Raw genomic sequence first — 17541 nt, 5'->3', positions numbered from 1 at the left:
AATATTACTGGAAAATTCACTATCATCCTAAGATGTTTCTAGAACGCTGTCCACACTGCCATTCAGTACCACGAAGAAGGACAGACCACAAGACATCAAGAAAATCAACAAACACAGTTAACCAGTATCAGGAATTTTATTTATTATATGTATATAATTTTGTTTCTTTGTTAATTGTTTAATTCATAATACCCATAGAATATACATAGACGATAACCCTCAATAGCTCATCTCTCTGACAACCTACTCATATGGCATATCATCTTCATTCAAAAATAATAATGGGGGAAAAAAATAGGTTCCATTAAGAGTGAAAACACTGCCAGTTATAGCACACCCATAAGAGAAACAAAAAGAGAAATAAAAACATTTACACCAACAAAAAAAGAAAATACAACTCCCTTATGTGAAAAAAAGACCACCACTAACAACGATAGCAATAATAAGAACAGCCATTTAAAAAGGACATTATTTAGAAACTGGCCTGACTATGCATTTTTTTCTGCATGTATTGTGTGCATATGTGGTGTGTTTTGTGTGCAAGGATGTGTGTATGCGTGCGTCTGTGAAAAAGTGAGTGATTGCGTATGGCAAAACATGGTCCCGTTGGTTCATTCGCATTGTTCTCCGTTGAGACTGGCGGTCAGTTGGGTCTGTCGCTGGTGTGTGTGTGTGTGTGTGTGGGGGGGGGAATAGTAACGCAGCTTTTGGTCAGAGAACCACAGACAGTCACAAGTATCCAATCATGCAGATAGAAATAACGGGAAAGCCTCTGGAGTGCGTTTCAAAAAGATAAAACACACAGACAGAGGAACACATACATACTGCCGATTGGAGTAGTGTCTGCTGTCAACCACAGACTATACAGACACACACAATGAAACAGCGCGGACCAGGGTGGTCCACTGCAAATGTGTGTTAAGACACTTGACACGCACACACTCAATAAAAAGTGTGACGGGCTCCAGTGAGCTTTCATGAAAAATATGCCCAGAAAAGCAAGCAGATTAAAGAGGGAGGAAAGAGAACAAATTTAAGTAAGAGCAAAAGAGTAGGCTGATGTCTTGACTTAAGACTAAAACAGCTGAAATAAATAAATAAAAAAAACAGAAGGGTTAGCGTGGCAAAGTGCAGGTGCGCTGATTGAGAAACATGATTGACTCAAGTAACCCCTCTTCCCCCAACATAACTGACAGATGTCACTCAAGCAATGCTCCTCCACTTTAAAATCAGATCTGCTTTAATTTCTAGCCATGATTGGGGATGGAACAGTAATCATTGAGGGGGGGATGAGGAGGAAACAAAACAAAATTACAGCAGGAAATAAGAGTCAAAGAAATGAGTAAGCAAATGGCAGCCGACCTGGGATGTGGTTTGGTAGGTCTCAGGCCAATCAGAAGCGAGATAAAAGGGTGGTGGGTGGGACCTGAGGGAGAAAGCCCTTTGAGTAAAGCATGGCTGGTAATTGGGATGTGTGGAATGGATGATTACTGCCCATATCCACTGATCGATCAGAGGTGCGTTCAGTTCGCTTTAACATTTGCTACGTTGCGCAACGGTTTGTACTGACTGACACGTTTCCCAAAAAATATTATTGAACAGACAGGCACGTTTGCTCATAACTGACAGCGTTTTTAAAGGGCAGTAGCCATGCTGATCACGTTCCCCAACAGCATTGTCAGTTCAACTGAACGTCCCAGGATGTAAAGACTTCCTGAACACAGCAGTGGACTCATACTTACTCTCCGCCTCCTTTAATGGCCAAACATAAGGATTAGGAGAGGCTAAAAATGATCCCAGATCTTTATGTAGGGCCACTTCTACCATGAATAGAGGCTTATAGCTTCTGAGGGGCTAAGGATGTGCTACGGTAAAATGAAGCGGTCCACTGTTAGATGTGAGTGGAAAATGTGACAGCAATGCGTTAAGCTCTGAGCAAAGCCCACCATGAAACACGGCACATTAGAAGGAAACAAAGAGAGAGAAAAAAAAAGAAAAAAAACCCACTAATTACCTAGACACCGTAACCGTGGCAACCACTATCAGTTTAACAAGCGTAAAGTAAATATCAGTCATATATCTGCTGATTCTGCCTGCCACCCTCCACAACTAAATAGAGTATTTACAAATCACTGTCCTCCCTGAAACAATACCAGACACATGAAGGGAGGAGAAGGGAATGGCAAATTGGCAGACAGGAGAAATTTTAATTTTCTAATATGGTGGCAGATTTGTTTTGGGAGAAGAGAAACATACTATAGGCACCCCACTTCAAAAAAAGATGGCCGTTTTTCCTTAACCTCCCATTTAAGGACCGGTGAGGGTCTGTGGCATGTCGCTGATCCTTGCTAGTGAGTCAGAGACTAGCACAGAGAATAGGGAATCACGTCAGAATTTCTAAGATGTGGGGTAATCATGCCTGTTCTAGGCCATGTATTTCTATCTGAAAACGCTGACGTCCTCTTTGAATAAGTGAGGGTGGAGATAAACCAGCTGTGGGTTACAGTACAAAGACGATTCAAGCCATTCCTCATCTCTCCATGCCTCCATCCCACTCTACCTTCGCCACTTTGGTACATTTCAAGAATGAATGCTTGTTCATTTAGATTAACAACACACATTTCTAAACAAAAGAAAAAAATATAAAACCACCAACATGCCGTTAAAACATAGAATGTTTGTTTATCAAGTAAAGAATGTCTAGAAATCAATGTTCCAAAAAACAAAACAATTCTCTCAAATATAAACTTCAAAACATACAAATACGACTCCTGACTGTTCAGAAAACATTTAAATAACGGCGTACAAACCAAACCTCCACGAGATCACTCAAACAAAACCATTTATATGTACACATCTAACTGTCACCTGTCTATCTTTTCTTTCTTTTTTTTCCTTTCCATCAAACAATAATTCCATGGAGCAAGACAGACAGTTAAGGGGTGTAGGTTAATTCAGTAACACATACTGTGACTTGTGAGAAAGAGATGGAAAGAACACCGATTTACAGAGAGGGGGAAAAAGAGAAAGGGCTCACAGGGACGAGAGTGGTAAAATTGAGTTGGTCAGATTAAGTTCTTGCTTTTTAAACAGTACACAATCCGCGCAGAAAGCAGTAAAAGAGAAAGAGGGAAGAGTCTCCTTGATGGTGGTTAAAATGAGCGCAGAAGTACTACTTAAAGGAAATATCCACCCAAAACCATTCATTCCTACAATTTACAGTGTTAAATAACACTCAAATGTGAGAACAATATTTTTTTGTGAACACATTTTAAATTCTGTTATAATAAGGCTGGTAGCAACATGTGAAAATCTTGTGGGAAATCTGTTGCAGCTCAAATCGACAACTAAACCCACAATGCAATGCTCTCTCTATGGACCGGCTGGCAAGCTAGCTATACAATAATGCCAGAGTCAATATCAGCATGTGAAATAGTTAGTTGTAAAAATTGCACTCTCACCATGTTTAACCTAGTATGACATAAGCAATAGCACCATGAAATGCACCATGGACTAAAGAGGCAGACAAATAGGAGAAATGTGGTGGACCCTCTGTTTAATTACACATTTCTCAAGGTAGGAATATCGCAAAAAAATATGATCAATGGCTCATTCGAGAGAAATATGACATGTATGATAAGACGTTTTTGCGATCAAAAAGTCAAATTCCTATTAACTTCCGGAATCAATAGAACTGCTGAGATGCACAAAAACAATAACATTCAGAATGGGTGAATCTTTCCTTTAAGTAGACAACAGTCCCCCCCCACCAAAAAAAACAGCTTCCCCGCGAAATAAATGTTTTAAAAAAACTTTAAAATGTACATGTTTCTGGTCCTTTTTTTTGTATGCTGTATATATATGTTTTTTTTTTTTTTGTATCTTGTCGTTTGGAGTCTCCGTGTGGCTTTGTCACTCGTCTTCAAAGCTGAAACAGATATGAACAGGAGATGAAAATGACAAGACAAAAATCACATCTAAAAGCGTTGCAGAATGCCCACCTATCTTTTTCAAAGCTCTAGTAATCGTTATGGAGTGATGTAAGAGTATGTATGCGTATGTACCTCTATGTCTCAGGAGCCCTGGTAGGTGGCCTGGAAGCGGAACGTCTCCTCGAAGATGAGCTCCTTCAGCTTCTCCTTAGGCAGGTCATCCAGCTCCATGGTGAAGGTGAACGGCTCCTCTGCTACAGGCTACACACACACAAACAATGAAAATACTACGCTGAACAAAAATATAAAAAAACACATCTAAAGTTGGTCCCGTGTTTCATGACCTGAAATGAAAGATCCCAGATTTTTTCATACTCACAAAAAACTTTTCTTTCAAATGTTGACATCCCTATTAGTGAGCATTTCTCCTTTGCCGAGATAAACCACCCACCTGACAAGTGTGGCATATTAAGAAGCTGATTACACAGCATGATCATTACACAGGAGCACCTTGTGATGGGGACAATAAAAGGCCCCTATAAAATGTGCAGTTGTCACAACACAATGCCACAGATGTCTCAAGTTGAGGGAGCGTGCAATTGGCGTGCTGACTGCAGGAATGTCCATCAGAGCTGTTGCCAGAGAATTTAATGTTAATTTCTCTACCACAAGCCACCTCCGTCATTTTAGAGAATTTGGCAGAATGTCCAACCGCCCTCAACTGCAGACCACGTGTAACCATGCCAGCCCAGTGCCTTCCCAGCCGGTTTCTTCAACAGCGGAATCATCTGAAACCAGCCAATCGGGCAGCTGATGAAACTGTGGGTTTGCACAAGGGAAGAATTTCTGCACAAATGGTCAGAAACAGTCTCAAGGAAGCTCCTCTGTGTGCTCATTGTCCTCAACTGCGTCTTGACCTGACTGCAGTTCGGCGTAGTAACCGAGTTCAGTGGGCAACTGCTCACCTTCGATGGCCACTGGCACAGTGGAGAAGTGTGCTCTTCACTGATGAATCCTGGTTTCAACTGTACCGGGCAGATGGCAGACAGTATGGTGTTGTATGGGCAAGCGGTTTGCTGATTTTAACATTGTGAACTGAGAGCCCCATGTTGGCAGTGGGGCTTTGGTATGGGCAAGCAAAAGCTACGAACACAAATGCATTTTATCGATGGCAATTTGAATGCAAAGAGATACTGTGTCAAGATCCTGAGGCCCATTGTCGTGCCATTCGTCCGCCGCCATCACCTCATGTTTCAGCATGATAATGCACAGCCCCAAGTCGCAAGGATCGGTACACAATTCCTGGAAGCTGAAAATGTCCCAGTTCTTCCACAGCCTGCACACTCACCAGACATGTCACCCACTGAGCATGTTTGGGATGCTCACAGCGTGTTCCAGTTCCTGCCAAAGTCCAGCAACTTCTCACAGCCATTGAAGAGCAGTGGGACAATATTCCACAGGCCACAAATCAACAGCCTCATCAACTTTATGCAAAGGAGATGTCACACTGCATGAGTCAAACAGTGATCACATCAGATACTGACTGGTTTTCTGATCCATGCCCCTACTTTTCTTTTTCTTTAGTGTGTCAGATGCGCCTAATTATCTTATTTCTATTGACTGATTTCCTTAAATGAACTGTAACTCAGTAAAATCTTTGAATAATAATAATAATAATAAATGCCATTTAGCAGACGCTTTTATCCAAAGCGACTTACAGTCATGTGTACATACATTCTACGTATGGGTGGTCCCGGGGATCGAACCCACTACCCTGGCGTTACAAGCGCCATGCTCTACCAACTGAGCTACAGAAGGACCACATGTTGCATGTTGATCACAGAAATGTTCCATAGGTACAAAAAACGTATTTCTCTATAATTTTGTTCAAATTTGTTTGCATTCCCGTTAGTTAACATTTCTCATTTGCCAAGATAATCCAGCCACCCGGTGTGGCATATCAGGAAGCATGATCATTACACAGGTGCACCTTGTGCTGGGGACAATAAAAGGCCACTAAAATATGCAGTTGTGTCACACAATGCCACAGATGTCTCAAGTTGAGGGAGAATGCAATTGGCATGCTGACTGGCATGCTGACTGCACGAATATCCGCCAGAGCCGTTGACAGAGAATTTAAATGTTCATTTCTCTACCATAAGACACCTCTGTCGTTTTAGAGAATTTGGCAGTACGTCCAACCGGCCTCAGCTGCAGACCACACCAGCCCAGGACCTCTACATCCGGCTTCGTCACCTGCAGGCTCGTCAGAGCAGCCACCCGGACAGCTGATGAAACTGAGGAGTATTTCTGTCTGTAATAACGCACTATTGCGGGGAAAAAAAATAAAATAATTGATAGGCCCACCCACTGGGGAACCAGACCCATCCAATGTCCTGCCCAGTCATGTGAAATCCATAGATTAGGGCCTAATACATTAATCATTTGGCTGATTTCCTTATACGAATTGTAACTTGTTGAAGTCATTGAAATTGTTGCATGTTGTATTTATATTTTTTGTTCAGTATATTTTGTTAAGTGTAAAAACAGTATACAACAACTCCTAACACCTTAGGGCGCGTTTGGCCGATACGCATCAGTCCCCGCGTTTCACCGATACGCATCAGTCCCCGATTCAAATGTTTAAGATACAACTGCATCGGTCCACGGACCCCAAACGGATCCAAAAATGCAGCATGCACCGGTCAGAAAATCGTTTCAAACGTGAAGACTTGCCCGATTCACATTTGTTTGGTGCTCATATTACTTTACCTTCTGAAAATCTAAATTGTGTGACAACTGATGCGTCCTCTTCTTCTGTGTCAAACTAACAACCCTAGGGAATATCAGTAGCTACCGGTGTAAAGGTACACATATTCGTACCGACCCGTACAGTACAGGGACCTCTGTTCGGTCCGCACTGTGAACACGAATAAAGAAATTAAACACTAGGCCTATAGGCTATGCCTACGTTACGTTGTATGCCTCCAGTAAATCTGAGCTGAAAAAAAAAAATACATTTCAAGCTATTCCGTTGAAACAACATAGGATCCTATGTGAACATCGTAATCAAAAATAAAATCTCAACTGGTGCATTTCAAACGGTCCTTTTTGTGATGCGCAGCTGGGACCTAATTTTGTACAATGGCGTGTGGTGGGGGTCGATAAACCAGGAGGATTCTACATCGTTTAAAATCTCCAGTTGGGGAAAATGTTGGCTTCCCAGTAGATTATAACGGCAATGGACTGATTATGTTGCCACTGCTCAAATACAATAGCCTATGCAGCTGCCAACACCTCAAACAGTGTGGTGAAGAAGGCGCAACAGCGCCTCCTCAACATCAGGAGGCTGAAGAAATTTGGCTTGGCCCCTAAAGACCTTAACAAAACTTTTACAGATGCAGCATTGAGAGCATCCTGGATCCACGCCTGGTACTAAGCCACTGTAACTAGCTGGTTACCACGGTTACGCAACCCTGCACCTTGGAGGCTGCTGCCCTATGTACAGACATGGAATCACTGGTCACTTTAATAATGTTTGGATACTGTTTTACTCATTTCATATGTATATACTGTATTCTAGGTAATGCCATCCTACTTAACTATTGCTGTCACACACACACACACACACACACACACACACATATATATATATATATATATATTCTACAAATATACTAAATATTCTACCCACACTGCCCATAAAGTCTATACATACCATCACATACATACACACTCTGGACTCAGACATTGCTCGTCCTAATATTTCTAAATTCCATAATTTTACTTTTAGACGTGTGTATCGTTGTGAATCGTTAGATATTACTGCACTGTTGGAGCTAAAAACACAAGCATTTCACTACACCTGCAATAACATCTGCTAAATGTGTATGACAACAATAAAATTGGATTTGATTTTGACAGGCCGATATCACCCCAGTATTCCTACCACCGGAGCAAGACGGAAACGGAAAAAAGAAGAAAATGAATTAAATAAACACCGTGGTCTCCCCTCTGCATTAAAACAGCCCTTAGCAGCTGATTCTGACCGGGCCAAAGACATGACAAGAGCGACAGGTATGTTAACAGCCACGGATATGAGTCCATTCTCAGTGGTTGAGAAGAATAGGGTGTTTTCAGCACCACATTATGAACTTCACCCTCTTGCACCCATTTCAGTAAACAAGTAATACCCACTCTATATAACCCACTCTATATAATCCACTCTATATAACCCACTCTATATAACCCACTCTATATAACCCACTCTATATAACCCACTCTATATAACCCACTCTATATAACCCACTCTATATAACCCACTCTATATAAGCAAGCTGAAGTCGAAGTTGTCAATGAATTATCCAATGCACCTTGTGTTGCACTTCCTACATACTATATGGACGGACTGCCAGGGCTAGAGAGCTCCCTAAGCAGTGACAGTCCATCACATTAGCCCAGAGTGTGATATGAGAAGTACCGTGCTAGTGTGGGTTTTGTGAACTGTCACACGCCTATCAGTAGCCTAGTCAAACTGCACACTGTGCCCAGTCATGTCAAATGTGGTCTATTTTCTTTAGGTGTTGTGAAAGCAAAAAAACATATTTTGTTGTATTCTCAAATGCTTCAGGAAACCGAACCAGGGTAAAGAATTTCATGTGAAAAGGGACTTAGATGGTTTCTGGACAGGGCACCTGAGTATGTGAGGGCGGGCTGCTGCAGTCATACCTCGTCAGTGGGGTCGTAGTATTGCTCCAGATAGGGATGAGCCAGGGCCTCCTCTACCGTGATGCGCTTGATAGGGTTAAAGGTCAACATACGGCCCAGCAGATCCAGAGCTGGAGGGAGGAGAGGAGGGAGAGACGGGGTGTTGTTAAAATGTCTCAAACAGTCATTCTGATTCCCATGTAAAAGCCTTTTGAGTTACTAAAATAACACCTATATTTGTTTTGGATAAAAATACTCAACATTTGAGAAAAATGAAACTTCCCTCTCATGGCTAACTACCAGGAAGTTTGAAAAGACAGGCTGAGTGAGTGGGGAGCTTACATTCAGGAATTCACCTTGACTGACAGCTCTTTGAAACACGTCAATCAACTTGGATGCAGTGTCGCAGTAAAATAATCTCAAGCTCACTTTGTGATACACAAAGCAACTCATGAAAAGCATGATTTTTACTGTTCATGACCTTTAAACGGATAGTTCAATGGATTACCCATAAATACCACAATCCCACATGAAAGGGAAGGAGACACCTAATGTGACCATTTTAACTAGGTTGAAGTCTACTTGGTGAACCAAAGCTCACACCTGAGTTGGAGAACAGGGACCACTAGTGAAGCTGGGAAAAGGGAAAGGTGTGTATGCAATGGTAATGCTTGCAAATGTATTTGAAATCCGAATGTCTGCAATTTGTGTGTGTTAACATATGAATGTGTGTGTACATGCATGTGTGAAAAAACATTAGCAATGCTGTTTTACTTGCCTTTCTTGCACGAAACATTGCTGATTGTTGCATTATTGAGGAACAGTTTTACTTACTATGACAGTCTTACCTAGTGACCCTAAGATGAATGCACTAAGTCACTCTGGGTAAGATAAATGACTATAATGTAATGTAATATGTGTGTGTGTGTTCTACCCTTGCTGTCCGCCTTGGGGAACAGCTTGTTCCAAGGGATCTTGGGTTTCTCAGGCAGAGACTGCAGGTAGTTCCTGGCCTTCATGTTGATGATGCAGTTCAGGTCATCCGGAGTGGGAGAGCCAAGGATGCCTGCACAACCAATCACACACTTTACCCCTGGGTCCTGTTCAGTAGGACACAATGTAGCAAACAGTTGAAATGCTTTGAAAATGGAAACTAAAAATGTGACGTTTGGTCACACAACACAATGCCACAGATGTCTCATGTTGAGGGAACGTGCAATTGGCCTGCTGACTGCAGGAATGTCCACCAGAGCTGTTGCTGGAGAATTTAATGTTAATTTCTCTACCGTGTCGTTTTAGAGAATTTGACAGTACGTCCAACCGGCCTCACAACCACAGACCATGTGGAACCATGCCAGCCCAGGATATTCAAATTCGACTTCCTCACCTGCAGGATCGTCTGAAACCAACCACCCGATGAAACTATGGGTTTGCACAACCAAAGAATTTCTGCACAAACTGTCAGAAACCTTCTCAGGGAAGGTCATCAAGCGTCCTCACTAGGGTCTTGACCTGACTGCAGTTCAGCGTCGTAACCGAGTTCAGTGGGCAAATGCTCACCTTTGATGGCCACTGGCACAGTGGAGAAGTGTGCTCTTCACCGATAAATCCCGGTTTCAACTGTACCGGGCTGACGGCAGACAGAGTCTATGGCGTCGTGTGGGCCAGCGGTTTGCGGATGTCAACAGAGTGCTCCATGGTGGCGGTGGGGTTATGGTATGGGCAGGCATAAGCTACACACAACGAACACAAGCTGAAAATATCCCAGCTCTTCCATGGCCTGCACACTCACCAGACATGTCACCCACTGAGCATGTTAGGGATACTCACAGCGTGTTCCAGTTCCTGCCAATATCCAGCAACTTCGCACAGCCATTGAAGAGCAGTGGGACAATATTCCACAGGCCACAATCAACAGCCTCATCAACTTTATGCAAAGGAGATGTCACACTGCATGAGTCAAACAGTGATCACACCAGGTACTGACTGGTTTTCTGATCCATGCCCCTAACTTTTATGTAAGGTATCAACAGATGCATATCTGTATTCCCAGTCATGTGAAATCCATAGATTAGCGCCTAATGAATGCATTTCAAATGACTGATTTCAATATATGAAAGTTAACTCAGAATCTTTGAAATTGTTGCATGTGGAGTTTATATTTTTGTTCAGTGTTTATAGCCAGTTCAGGTAAGTCCACCCTTCTCACAGACAGAAGCCAAAGTCAAAGATATTTCCAAAAGGTATTTCAGAAAAGAACATTCAGCAACTCATGCAAAAAGTTTGAGCGAGGGTCACACCCTACTCCCTTTATAGTGCACTACTTTTGACTAGGGCCCATAAGGCTCTGGTCAAAAGAAGTGCACTAGCTAGGGATTCGGCTGCCATTTGGGTCACAACATGTCTCTCTCACCCAGTATGTGGTTGAGCTGGTCCAGGTAATGCTTCCCAGGGAAGATGGGCCTGTTGGACAGCATCTCAGCCAGGATGCAGCCCACTGACCAGATATCAATGGACTTGGAGTAGCCCTGAACAACACACACAGAGATAGTGTGAATGTGAATTCATGAGTTTGTACTATCAAAGAACTAGGAGTAGGCCTGACAGAGAAAACATGGTCCACAGACATGGAATCAATGCACAGTCCACACACACCTTGGAGTTGAGCATGATCTCGGGGGCCCTGTACCAGCGCGTAGCCACGTACTCTGTCAGGAAGCCTGTGTGGTCATGCTCTGGGTCAGCTATCCGTGCCAGCCCAAAGTCACAGATCTGACAGAGGAGGGTCGTTAAAATACAGAGAAGCGTGCAGAAACATACAAAATGCTTCCACTTAAGAAACGTTCTGCAATAGAATCAGCTGAATAAATACGGCCCTGTTCACACCAGCAAATCCCCACTAAGCCCTCTTCTGGTTATTGAGTAGATCATTATCTTCACACAATGGATCCTACCCATTGGTCCATGGTTAGATTTCCCAACTCCCTAATGGTTATGATTGGGTGATAGCTAGTGTAACCATGGGCGTATTCATAAGTGTCTCAGAGAAAAAGTGCTGATCTAGGATCAGGTGCCTCCTGTCCATTCATTGACAAGGCTAAACTGACCATAGAACAGCACTTTTACTCTGAAACCCTTTATAAATATTGGCCCTGATCTTAGATTGATGGATAGGGGGTATCTAACTGTGCCTTGAGGTCACAGTTGGAGTAAGTAGTAGTAGTACTGGAGTTATTGTGTTGGGGTTAGAAGTATTATAGATATAGCGTTAGTAGTAGTAGTATCCTGGTTATTATTACCTTGAGGTCACAGGTGGTGTTGATGAGCAGGTTAGAGGGCTTGAGGTCACGGTGCAGCACATTGGCAGAGTGGATGTACTTCAGGCCTCTCAGGATCTGGTACAGGAAGTAGCAGGTATGGTCGTTGCTCAACATCTGGGTCTTCAGGAGCTTGTACAAGTCTGTCTCCATCAGATCCTGCACTATGTAGCTGGGAAACAAGAGGCTAAGGAGCCTAACAAACAGAGGGACCAAATCTTAATCCTAACCCATGTAATTCTGTTAGATCTAAGCTTGTAAAGGTCTGTCTCCATGAGGTTCAGCACTATACAGCTGGGAACCAGCAGGGGGTGCCATTCAAAGGGACAAAAAAGAACGATCCATTTGAACATGACCGTAACCAATTCCATGTATTAAGTGTGAATTTCTTTTTAGTTTTAGAAAGCATAATGGCCTTCACACCCATTGTAATATCGCGTATCCCACCCCGGTATTGCTAACATTTACTTCGGCGCAGGTCCAACGAATTTGTTTATTTTCCATAGCATGGAATTATAACGTTGTATCAACCTTTGTTTTCATCAACCTAGGAACAAGGAAATACTGCACTCACGCAAAACATTTAGGGGCTGTACGTTATTTATAATGAGGGATACTTGGAGAAAAATCAGACCTCTGAAATTAAAATGGATGGCCCTCCCTTCAGTAAAATATATTTGCACCCGACCCTCCCTGAACACTTTCAAAAAGTGTCCCTCCCCTATACACAAAATAATAATTAAACAAAGTGGATAGCAGAGGATATGCATAACGTTTACCCTCACTCCTAAGACCGACCAGAGCCTTAGATATGCTGTTTTTGAAAGAGTTTTTTGTTTTGTAAGCATTACATAGGAACATAGCAAATTTGATATTGTGCAGGGCTGCTGACCAGAAGGTTGTGGGTTCGCAGACCACTGCAGGACAAGGGCAGGGGTGAAAATACCCACTTTATAATAAATGCATTGCATAAATCTATCATGGTATTTGCGGGTCTGAGAAAAAAATAGCCTTTGATAAACTCATTTCATGCAAGTCATTTTACATGACTGGAGACAAGCAGAATATATTTGTAATACCACACCAGAGCATGAGCTGAGTGGAGCCATGCTTGCATAATTTTGCAGTGAGTGGAAAGGATGTAAAAAAAAATATATATTTAAAAAAAAAATCAATAAATGAGCGTTGGCCTTCTCTCCCAGTCCAATTTCGATCAGGGTACTGTTGAGATCTGGGCATGCTCTACCCAGCATATTTGGGTTCCTAGATCACTATTATTTTAATTAGGTCTATTCTGTTGTATTTATTTAGCCGACCACTAATAATGCGCAGAGATCACGCACAGTGAGCCAGCCAGTTTCACAATTTGCCTCTGTCTCTGATTCAGATGGTGTGGGTTAAATGCAGAAGACACATTTCAGTTGAATGCATTCAGATGTACAACTGACTAGGTATCCCCCTTTCCCTTCCCTTTCTGGGTGAAAGAATACACGTCCCTCATGCACTCGATGCGGCGGGCCCTCAGGATGTCGTTGATGCCGATGATGTTCTCATGGCGGAACCGCAGCAGGATCTTGATCTCCCTCAGGGTGCGCTGACAGTACGTCTGGTGCTCAAACGGACTGATCTTCTTAATGGCCACGCGAGAATCCGTCATGCCGTCATGGGCCGAGCTGGGTGGGGTATAGAGTGATGGGCAAGAGAGGGCTCCAGTTACAACCAGCACAATAAGCCCAGCACATTGCATGACATGGCAGTTCTTGATAATAGTGACACCTGAGCATGAGCACAATGAGACAACTAACTAAGAGGAACCATTGCAGAAGAGGGGCTCATATAGAATTATTGAAGTTTGGCTATATTTAACAACTTAGAAAATATAACTGTCAAGGAAATGTACAAGTTAAAATAAATATTCCGTCTATAGACCATTTTGATTACATTCAGAGTGTGGTGTGTATGCTATGGTGTGCCCTAGGTAGTTGCACATTTGGTGACAAATGTCAAGTATGAAATAATGGTGTAACACTTTACGTTGCCATTGTTTAGATAACTTGGATAAGGCAAGAAGTGTTTGCCATGACACGCAAGGCAAAACTTGCTTCACTGACATGACATGCAGTATCAGTTAATCTACCTCTGGTAGGTGGTAGATAAACTGTTGATACTGCATATAGCTGGAGCTGTGAAGTGTGACTTCCTTTACCATAAAAGGATCAATGACAACATCTGCAATCGAGCTAAACGCAATCTTTGATTTTGCGTAAACAATTCTCACCCGCACCTTGTGCACGGTGCAACATTGCACAGAAAACCTCGCGAGACATTTTTTACAAGAAAACAAGTGGTATTGTCACTGATTAACTAACCAACGAACTATTTAGTTAGCTACCGGTAACTAACTAGCTAGTAACAGTTGGCCCATCAAAAAACGACTCACGCGGTGTGAACGATGAACTGTTTATACTGTATCAGATTACAAAGACCTGCGCAATCACTTCCTCCCACTTCCTGTATTGAAAAAGATTTTGGCAGCCTCATAATAACCACGCCTATTAGCGACTTAGCTAGTTAGGTGGCTAATTGTAAGATAACGTTGTTAGCTAGCAAGTTAGCCTGAGCTGCGGTTATAATATAACTAGTTAGTTTGCGAACTAGCTAGATAGCTAGCGTTGATTGCTACAAAATGACGTATGAACTAGATTTTTCATTTCATGCTATTGTGAACATTACTGGGACACACTAGGTGGGCATCAAGACATACTAAAACCACAATGCGTAGCTAGCTAGTAGCGAATTACCTACGAACCTAACTAATGTAGCTAGCGAAGTGAGCCAAACGCTGGCAATCTGTTGCTAACTAGCCAGTTAACTACGTAGAAATAGTGTATCACTACCAGTGGTAACGTTAAGTGCAATTGAATACACAAGGGTATGCGCAGAATTGTGCGTTTACAGCCAGATGGTTGTTAATTATGTCAATTAATAGGCGATATGAGGAGGCAGTGAGCTCGCCAACGCCTTCAGACGAAGCTTAGTTGGCTTGTTTTTTATACTGAAGTCAACGTTTTTACGGCGAACATCGTGTATTTTCTCTTACCAAACCATTCCATAGGCCCCTTCCCCGATGTACGAGAGGTTGACATAGCGGGGGCCAACGTCAAAGTTCTGCCCCTTTACCACCTCCAACACGGGCTTGATCCCCGCAGCTCCAGTCGCTCCCTCGGGCGCAACAGCCCCGGCGGCACCAGTATTCGAGCCTGTGGCTCCAGCCGCCGCAGCACTGTTGCTCGAATCCGCCATGACTCAATCTATAAATCTACTATTTTCAGTCAATATTTGGGAGGGGGCCTAGCGCAACTCAAAAATTGACTTCAGGTTGATAGAAAGGTTAAAAAATATTTCCTTGGTTCGTTTCGTTGACGGATGAAGACGAGTCGTTCAGGGCCCCCCTCCAGAGTGTGTAAATGGATTCGTTTCTAGTTCTTCTTCGTAGTCTTCTTTGCTTTGGACTTTCAGCAGCGTTTGACATCCCAACTGTGACGCGATACTGCCACCATCTGGATGGCAGGCTGAATAGAAAAATTAAAACTGAACCCAAATAAAAGTTGATTGTGATAATAAACTTTATTTTCCCCACACCCAGGACATGTTTAATTTATTTTTACCACACAATTTACATTTACATTTGAGTAATTTAGCAGACACTCTTATCCGGAGCCACTTCCAATTATTGCATTATTGCATGGCACAGCAAATGTTTGGAGTAAAAAGTACATTATACATACATACCCAGTAATAAAACTTTGCAAAAGTGAAATTGTTTATTTTGTTTATGTTATGCAGGGATGCACACAAACACACCTGAATAATCCTGCTGGGGAGAAGTGGAAGCAAATGGGTCTTCATCCTCATGCTCAGGCAACATTTGTGAAGACACCTGTGTGACTGAGGAAGTGGATGGCTCCTCACCCCGAGGCTCTGAGATCATTTCTGAAGAGGCCTGTGTGATTGAGGAAGTGGATGGATCCTCATCCCGAGGGTCTGAGATCATTTCTGAAGAGGCCTGTGTGACTGAGGAAGTGGATGGCTCCTCATCCTGAGGCTCTGAGATCATTTCTGAAGAGGACTGTGTGGCTGAGGAAGTGGATGGCTCCTCATCCCGAGGCTCTGAGATCATTTCTGAAGAGGCCTGTATGGCTGAGGAAGTGGATGGCTCCTCATCCCGAGGCTCTGAGATCATTTCTGAAGAGGCCTGTGTGGCTGAGGAAGTGGATGGCTCCTCATCCCGAGGCTCTGAGATCATTTCTGAAGAGGCCTGTGTGGCTGAGGAAGTGGATGGCTCCTCATGCCGAGGCTCTGAGATCATTTCTGAAGAGGCCTGTGTGGCTGAGGAAGTGGATGGCTCCTCATCCCGAGGCTCTGAGATCATTTCTGAAGAGGCCTGTGTGGCTGAGGTAATGGCTCCTCATCCTGGCCAGTGCCAGAGGGTGCTCCAAAATATTTCAGAGGTGCCCCTAAATTTCCATTGAAATACAGTATATGAGTCTGACTACCTAAATACATTTGTTGCACAATTAAATATACATGTCATTATGCACAATTTATCAAACTTACAGAATAGGACCCAAATGAACCATTTAACCTCCTTGGCTAATTCTAGACATAAGACACCCCAAAAGACTCAATATATCACAAAAAATACAAAATGTCAGCATAATATAGACGTATTTTAAGTTAGCCTACAGCATTGGAAATTCCTCTTAATGAGCTCAGGACCTAGTCAATACAATCACAGAAAACCTTTATGATGTCACCTCAATGAAAATTAACCAAATCAATAATGTGCTAGTTAGGTTGTAATTGTTTTTGCTGCAGGCTACACACATTATCATGATGCAACTGTGTGTAATTATCTCCAATGTTATGTAAACTCGTTGGACAGAAAACTATATTGCCGCCCTATGTGTAATAGCATAGCAAGCAACATAGCAACATAGGCTAAAAGACATAAGTGTTATACTAGCCTATTTCATTACATGCATAATATTATACTCATAAAGAGATGACATAGCTGCATATCTTTTATCTTTTGCGTGTTTCTCCTCTTCTTCTTTCCTCTTCTTCTTACCAGTGCAGACTGGTTTTTATATTATTCTTAACGATCTTGCACAAACCAGAACAGAAATGCAACAATATGTCTGTGAAACTATATATTCACAGTATTATGAATTAATTGTGGTTTATTTGGTAGCATTTCATAGTGTGATTGATTTTACCAATTGCCTTAGTACTGTAAGAAAGTTAGAGGTGCGCTATTTGATAGATTCCTGCGCTCCCCCTACCTCGGGCTTCCAGTAGGGAGACCTGAGATCAACCAACCCCCACCCCTCTCCCTATCTCAAACCTCTGAGTGGGAGACCTTCCCAGGCAGTAGCTTGCCTAGCTCACAAACTAGAATCAGGACGCCCACTCCGACAAGGTTAATTGACCCACAGTCCTACACAGTGACATGATATCATTGTCGTGACAAGCAAATGAGCGATAGAAAACCGATCGAGCACCATTTGGGGGGGGGGGGGCAT

The 17541-nt window shown here is 42.7% G+C and overlaps 1 protein-coding gene across 1 annotated transcript; it reads right to left on the bottom strand.

The window, feature by feature from the left end:
* Positions 1–120: 120 nt before the first annotated feature.
* LOC124000779 (mitogen-activated protein kinase 1-like) lies at positions 121–15455 on the bottom strand. The gene is made up of 9 exons (XM_046307383.1): positions 15057–15455; positions 13447–13629; positions 11939–12128; positions 11295–11411; positions 11053–11167; positions 9574–9705; positions 8661–8770; positions 4065–4193; positions 121–3928 (listed from the first exon to the last, which is right to left on the bottom strand). Exons 1-8 carry the CDS (start codon positions 15257–15259, stop codon positions 4074–4076), a joined length of 1170 nt encoding a protein of 389 aa, XP_046163339.1. The 5' UTR covers positions 15260–15455; the 3' UTR covers positions 121–3928; positions 4065–4073.
* Positions 15456–17541: the final 2086 nt, after the last annotated feature.

Source organism: Oncorhynchus gorbuscha, linkage group LG16 (assembly GCF_021184085.1).
Source record: "Oncorhynchus gorbuscha isolate QuinsamMale2020 ecotype Even-year linkage group LG16, OgorEven_v1.0, whole genome shotgun sequence".
Taxonomy (NCBI): Eukaryota; Metazoa; Chordata; class Actinopteri; order Salmoniformes; family Salmonidae; genus Oncorhynchus; species Oncorhynchus gorbuscha.
Note: the sequence above shows the minus strand (reverse complement) of the source record. Positions and strands in the feature narration are given on the sequence as shown.

Excerpts from the sequence above, each read along its gene's own strand:
- LOC124000779 (XM_046307383.1), bottom strand. The coding sequence starts at position 15,259 with ATGGCGGATTCGAGCAACAGTGCTGCGGCGGCTGGAGCCACAGGCTCG. Across the intron at positions 12,129-13,446 it reads ATCGAGTGCATGAGGGACGT|CTACATAGTGCAGGATCTGA; the intron begins GTATTCTTTCAC and ends CTTGTTTCCCAG. Across the intron at positions 11,168-11,294 it reads AGATCATGCTCAACTCCAAG|GGCTACTCCAAGTCCATTGA; the intron begins GTGTGTGTGGAC and ends TGTGTTGTTCAG.